Source organism: Manacus vitellinus, unplaced genomic scaffold, assembly GCF_001715985.3.
Source record: "Manacus vitellinus isolate BGI_N305 unplaced genomic scaffold, ASM171598v3 scaffold_42_pilon, whole genome shotgun sequence".
In the NCBI taxonomy this organism is placed as follows: Eukaryota; Metazoa; Chordata; class Aves; order Passeriformes; family Pipridae; genus Manacus; species Manacus vitellinus.
Genome location: NW_021940553.1, coordinates 1,158,693 through 1,166,095, shown reverse-complemented (window position 1 = coordinate 1,166,095; position 7,403 = coordinate 1,158,693). Strand labels below are relative to the sequence as shown.

At 48.9% G+C, this 7,403-nt stretch overlaps 1 protein-coding gene across 1 annotated transcript in view; it reads right to left on the bottom strand.

Moving 5' to 3' along the window:
* ZBTB7C (zinc finger and BTB domain containing 7C) overlaps nt 1-6,841 on the bottom strand; it is a 7,812-nt gene extending 971 nt beyond the window's left edge. Inside the window, exons 1-2 of the mRNA XM_029962144.1 lie at nt 5,664-6,841; nt 1-151 (exon numbers count right to left, since the gene is read on the bottom strand). Of these exons, the coding sequence (XP_029818004.1) occupies nt 1-151; nt 5,664-6,841 (1,329 nt within the window). The remainder of the gene's footprint in view (nt 152-5,663) is intronic.
* Nucleotides 6,842-7,403: the final 562 nt, after the last annotated feature.

Here is a 7,403-nt window from a genome sequence, read left to right as displayed (position 1 = left end):
GCAGAACTCGCACTGGTAGGGCCGGATGCCCGTGTGGATGCGCATGTGGTTCTTCAGGTCGTAGTTGTGCACGAACTTGGCGTTGCAGTGGATGCACAGGTACGGCCGCTCCCCCGTGTGCTTCCGCATGTGGATCTTGAGCTTGTCCTGCCTGCGAGAGGGGAAAAAAAGGCACTTGGTCAGGGCGGCGTGGGCTGGAAGGGGTGGGGTTGGGTTTGCTCTTTGGGTCAGGAGAGGAAAGGTGGGAAGCCTGTCTTGGGGTTTCCCCCCAGTGTGTGGATGCTCTTGCAGGTTGACCTCTGCATTCGCCTTCTCTTTCCTGGGCACCTAAACATCACACACACACACATGTCAGGAGTTTGCAGCCCATCCCAGAGAGATCAAAACCAGCTTAAATTGGAGGAAAAAAGCCCTCTGGAATAAACTCCAAAACCAGGGAAACATAGCATCATTAAGGCTGGAGAAGACCCCTAAGACCATCAAGTCCAACCATTCCCCCAGCACTGCCGAGGCCACCACTCACCCTTGTCCCCAGGTGCCACATCCACAGGGCTTTTAAATCCCTCCAGGGATGGGGACTCCACCACTGCCCTGGGCAGCCTGTGCCAGGGATGGACAACCCTTTCAGTGAAGAAATTTTCCGTAGTATCCAATCTAAACCTCCTCTGGTGCAACCCGAGGTCATTTCCCCTTCCTTGGGGAGCAGAGCCTGACCCTCACTTGGCTCCACCCTCCTGTCAGAGAGTTACAGAGGGTGAGTATCTAAACATGGGAATATATCTATCTATGTATATCTAAATAAGGGAATAGCTAATTTAGCACAGCCCTATTCCTGCTTGCAAGTAAAGAAATTTGTTCAGACTCAAGAGTCTGGCACCGTGGGCTGAAAATACTGCTTAATTTAAGTCCCTCTTGGATTTTCCTTTCATTTTATCCTTGCACTGACCACACGGTGTCTCAGGAGGCTTTCATTTGGAGCAGGAGCATCACAGAGGGTGGTGCTGGCAGAGGTGCAGCTCCCAGGCACTCAATCCTTCGCTGCCATGGTCTCCAAGGCCATCACACATCCAGCCTCACTCAACAGTCTGGAGAAGGTTTTTAAATCCAGCCTTGGAACAGCATAATATCCATCCCAATGGCACTTATTTACAAATATATATATATATATTTAAGGCAAATATCTGAAAGAAAGAATATTTTCTCACGCTGGCAGTCCAGTCACTATTTCCTCCCCCCTGCAATAAATGTTTCCTTCTGCAGTCAAAAAAAAAAAATCACAGCTAAAGCATATGATTATAAAACTGTAAAGCTGTCAGTAGCTGAACTGAGATAAGCACTGCTCAGTTAGGTTTACCAGTGGAGTTCAAGTAAAGAGCAAAGTATGAAAATTCATATTGTTTTGCAAAATGCTTTTTGGTATGAACCCTCCAAAGTGCTAATACTGGGGCTATATGTAGAACACATGGAGTCATGTCATTATTATATATAAAACCTATATATTATAGATATCTCATATAAAACTGTATTATATATTTTAGATAAATATTACACAGCATATAATACTATTTATTATGGTTTAAAAATATAATTGCATTATAAATTATATAATACATAACCTAGGTACATGTTACGATATTTTGATTTATGTAATATAAAAACCACCCCTGAAAAAAATGTATTTATTCTGCCAGGTCAAGCCCTCAAAACATGCAAGGTGCTACCTTTGCACTAATTTTTGCCACCCTGCCTGTGTGCACACTGAAGTAGTTTTTGGTGACATGCCTGGCAGCACACTGGTGTCAGCCAGTCCATGAGGAGTGCAGCCCTGGTCTGGCCACCCCTGTACACCAATCCCTCAGGATCAAGGATACAGAGAAGTATCCCTAGGAGGAGAGCCACTTCTTCACCAGATGATGCTTTACTGACTTTGGGAAACTGGTCCCAGCCTGGTCCTGCACCTACAGATTTTTAGGGAGACAGGAAAAAAAGCATCTCCCGGTCCCTGCACCAAGCTCAGGGCCAGACCCCGACTTCCCACTCCGACATTTTTAAAGCTGCTGTTTTCCCAAGAATTTTCACAAGGGTGCATTTCCCCCGAAAGGGCTCAGCAGAAGACAAAGCAGCACGGAAAATTTCACCCCGAGCAGATAAAACGTGGCGAACTCGCACACACGGATGAAGGCAGGGGGCTCGTACTGCGAGGTGGTGGGAAGCGTTAATAAAAAGCAGAGCCACCAGCCCCGCCTATAATTTAATTTAAACCTCTATATGTAAAGTTTAACCTAGCGGGATCGCTTTTCCTAATAAACACGCCGCGTGCCAGGACTGCATAATGTAAACACAGGCAAAGCTCTTTTCAGGCTGTTTCCCATCTCCGGCAGCAGACAGGGAGAAACTCAATCCCCCCACGCCTCGGGGGGATGTAAGAGAAGGTTTATGGCTCTACCTGGAGCAGCTCAGAGGCTGGGGGCGGGGTGGGATGCTCCGGTTGTGGTGGAGCACCCCGGGGAGGATGTGGCGTGGGGGACACAGGGTTTGTGAGCCGGGAGCTGGGCTCGCAGGCTCTCCAAAGGAGATCCACACTCCGTGTGTGTGAATAACCTTAATGCAATTGCATTAGGAGAGCGATTAGGGCTCTGCGAGCTGTCACAACACAAATAATAGGAACAAATAATGTTAACCTTTCCGGCTGGAACAGTTTCTCCTTGAGCACTCTGGGGCTGTCTTGGTGGAAAAGGTGAAATATTTGCAGTTTTCTCCAGCGTTCTAGCAGGGTGAAACAGCAGACTAGAGGCTGAGCAGCCTTTGTTTAAGGAAAAAAATTAATGAGCTATTAAATGAAGTCCTGCTTCCTGAGATCAGATGTCCCTGGGCGGCGGGAGTGGCACATCCAGGTGCATGGGGGGTCCTCACATCCTACTGATGTGGAGGGGAGGGGATCTGATGGGGAGGTTGGCGGACTCCCCACCCAGGAAAATATATTTTCTCTATTTTCCCCAGTAGATTTGCTCCTACACAATTCTTTAAAAGGCAGAAATAACGCAAAGGACTGATTCACTCAGAAATCCCATTTGGGAACCTCTGCTTCCCTGCACCTCATTCCCAGGGGACCCAAAAAGGAACCATCTGGGCTTGCATCTCCCCAGTGAAGGCACTGTGGGGCACAAGTCTGATGCTTTCAGGAAGCACGAATTCCCCCCTGAGAGCAAAACACTAATGTAAGTGGCAGCATTGAGGAAATCCCGACAGAAATCTCTTCCTACATCTCAATCACTCCACTTTGCTTAAAAACACACTTTTTCCTAAAGGAGAGTTCTCACATCAGAGTAATGCTGCAAATGGCTAAAAAAACCCACCTCAAACAAAACCAAATAGCTTTTTGCTATTCAAAATCCTTCCAAACGCATTTAAAAACAAACAAATGTTTTGAGATTTCCACTTTGCTCAGGGTGTTAGAGAAGGAAAAATCCCTCCTGCGCTCAGCTCAGTGTCAGGTGACCCACACGAACAACTTTGTTTTCATCAGTGATGATGGGAGATTGCACCACTGGGTCAGTCCCAATTTTGTCATTTTTTTGCTGGGTTAAAGTCCCACTACCCCTGTGCTCTGTATTTAGAAGCTGTTGAGCATATGGGGGATGTCAAAGCTGTTGGGTTTCACCGTGTGTTAGCAGTGGGCCATGCTAGGCCAGCTCTGCATTGAGCTTTTAACCTCCATGATGCTGATTTAAGCTGCCTGGGTTAGGGGTCAGGATGCCTGAACCCTCACCTGAACCCTCCTACTAACCTTCAAAGTGAGCCAGTACCAGCATTTCTCTGTGCCTCGGTTTCCCCAAACTAAGCCCAATGATGCTGCCCTTGTATGTAAAGGACTTTGGGAACCCTCTGGAAGGGCTTGGCCCTATTATGTCCCTTATAGGGAAGGTGTCAGTGATGGGTCAAGCCAAGCTATCTCCTCATCAGCAATCAGCACCACATGCAGGAGAGTAACACGGGCTGGCCAGGTGGTCCCTCCAGCCTGGGATGCCACCACAACCACCGGGGTGAACCACCTCTCTGGAAGCAACAACCCAGCGTTAACCTGGGGAGGCAGCACCAGCAGGAGCTGGATCCGAATTCCTGCAGGCAGGAATTATCACCGTGCAGTGGCCCTTCCCCTAAAAATAGCAGGGTGAGCCAGGCTCACGTCGCATGTGCCCGCCCGAGGCATGATGCTCCCCGCATCATAATGCGGTGTCTGCTGCGTTAATGGAGGGGAGCATGGAAATTTATTTTCAGGTCAAATCCTCATCATCTGCATATCTTCCATTCGAATATTATCATAGGACAGGAGAAGAAAAGGCAGGCTGAATGCAGGAGCACCCCAGGTGTCTGGCCATTGTCAGGAGCTCGCCTCTGCCTACTGCGCAGATTATTTTCCTCTGGTTTTCCCGCCCCAGCTTAATAGGGCTCTGCCTCTCACACGCAGCCAGGAGCTGAAATGCCATGCTCTTGTCAGAAAGCTTTATTATTATGGTAAAGATTGTCCTCATTAGATATTAATTATACTCAGCAAAAGCAGGTCCAGGAATCTATTTGTCTCTGCTCGCCGATTAAATTTGCCCAGCTTTGCAGGGAAGGGTTTCAAGCTGGAGCATTAGATTTGTATAGCCTGCTCCAATTGCTGCCCAGAGAAGTTGTGGCTGCCCCATCCCTGCAAGTGTCCAAGGCCAGGTTGGACAGGACTCTGATAAACCTGGTCTAGTGGAAGGTGTCCCTGCCCATGGCAGGGGGGTTGGAACAAGATGGTCTTTAAGGTGCCTTCCAACCCAAACCATTCTGGGATTCTATGAGTCTAACTGTTCCCCCAGCACTACCAAATCCACCAAGCCATGTCCCCAGATGCCCCAACACCACATTTTTTAAATCCCCCCAGGGATGGAGACTCCACCACTGCCCTGGGCAGCCTGTGCCAATGCTTGACAACCCCTTCTATGATGAAATTTTTCCTACTATCCAATCTAAATCTCCCCTCGTGCAACCTGAGGCAGCTTCCCCTTGTCCTGTTGCCTGTTATTCTGGAGAAGAGACTGACCCCCACCGCACTGTAACATATAATAATTAGGACTGCTCCAGCCTCAGAAAACCCAGATACTGTCATGTCCAAACATGTGCAACTTGGTTGTGGTCTACACTGGTGCCAAAATGTGCAAACCCAAACTAATTACATCCTGTGGCTAAACGGCCCTCCCAACTCAATGCATCTCCCAGCACACTGGAGATGAAGCTTCCTTGGCTGTTTGACCATCTGTTTTCCAGCTCACTCTGGTCCCACTGTGGTGAACTATTGTGGGGTTGAAAATATCCTGTTACTTATTTAAGCTTTTGTCCAGCGAGGGGATGGATCCAGTGAGTTGTGGATGTCATCCACAACCCACAAAAATCAGTAGGTTCATTTTTCTTCCTCCACCCTCCTCACTCTCCTCCCTTACTCCATTTTTTCTCTCTTTTTTTTTTTTTTTTTTTTTCTGAAAGGATAGAGCTCGTGCTCTGCTTTCTTTCCTACTTTTTTTATGGGGTGAAAAAGAAAAGTGTAGCTCAGGAATCAGTCACAGGTCATGACACGGCCCCTCCAACCACCACCATCCCCCTTCCCACACATGGCAGAGGTACCCAATGCACACCTGGTAAAGCGAACTTCACAGATATTGCACATATAGGGCTTCTCCCCCGTGTGGGTCCTCATGTGCCTGGGCAGCTTGCCGGCTCCCATGATGACTTTGTTGCAGATGGGGCACTGCTGGGATGCCTTGGGCTTTATTTTCCTCTCTTCCTCCAGGGGCCATGGAGGAAAAACTCCTCCGAACTGGGTAGCGCTTAAGAAATTCAGATAAGCACTATAGTCAGTCTCTGCCTTAATATGCCCTAAGGGAGCTGCTGCGGTGTTGGCAAACATGTCCTTGAAGAAGTCATTAGGGAAAGGAGGCGGAGGCAGGTCTTCCTTCTCTTCCTCTTCCTTGATCTTCCTCTTTTTGATCACCAGATCCAAGGGGCCGTTGTCTACTTGTGGTTCCTCCAGCTGGGAGAAGGAGCTAAAGTCTCCGTTCCATAGATGGGGGAAGAAGCTGGGGGCAAAGGGAGAGAGAGCTGGCCTTCTTTCCGGGATGTTTGCCTTAGGGTACAGGTTTTCACTTAACAAGGACTCGATGGAGAAGTCTCGTATCATGCCCAGGTGTCCAGAGGAGTTACTGGCTGGGAAGTGATTTGGAAAATCTTTAGGTGCTTCTGGATATGCTTCTTCGGTAAGATCAGACTCAGAAGGGCTTTGGTGGCAGCTTACTTCTTGTACATCGTTTAGGTTCTCCTGATTGACGAAATCTTCCACTTCCTCCTCCTCCTCTTCCTCCTCATCTTCGTCTTCGTCTTCGTCATCATCTTCGTCGTCTTTCTCATCTTCCTCTTCGGCCTCTCTGTCGGGCTCCATGATTTCAAGGCATACATTGATAATGCTCTGGATCTCCAGCATCTTGGCGGCGCTGAGGATGTGCTTGACGTTTGAGGTGGTGATGGTGAGCGTTGAGGTGTAGGCGAACTCGAGGATGGCAGAAAGTGCTTCAGGCTTGACAAAGTCAATCTCGTAAACATAGGGCTGGTCTGTTAAAGTGCCGGTAGTGAAAAGTTTTTTGAAGTACTTGCTGCAGGCAGCCAGGACGGAGCGGTGGGTGCGGTACTCCTGGTCCTGCACGATGAGGATGACATCGCAGAGGAGCCCGTCGTGCCGCTGCTCGTTCAGACCACACAACACCTCGCTGCTGTGGTTCGGGAATGGGATCCCGATAAGATCTTCAATGCCATTGGCCATATTCTCATTTAGTGCCCTAGGACAAAGCACAGGCAGCGGAGCGTTAGCAGGGGATTCCCAATCAGTGATGTCAAAATGATGCTGCCTTGTCTCGGTGTCCTTCTCTCCCCCACCTCACTTGGACCCCTGTAATCACCTCCCATTTGCACGGCCCCACTGTGTCTCCGTGCCACCTTCAACTCCTTCCAGGTCCTCTGTGATCTAACCTCTGCTTCCCTCCACATCTTTTCATCTCCTTCTTTGTCTCCATCCTCCTCTACTCGATTCCCACTCCATTCACCTTTTCATAACCACCACAAGTTCCCTCTTCTCTTTCACATCCCTCCCCCAGGAACCTTGTGCAATGGCTCCCTCCCATCAGGTTTCTTCCACGTCCTCTCAGAGACAACATTGTTCCAGGCACATGTTGGATTTGCCCTGCCAGGAGCTATGTGGGGAAAGTGTGATGCTGTATTGCTTCACACTGCCAAGTCCCAGCACCCACACAGCTTAAATAAGGAGAGCCAGGGAGTGCCCATCCCATCTACACCATTGTTCTTGGGACTGGTATAACTGGATGTCC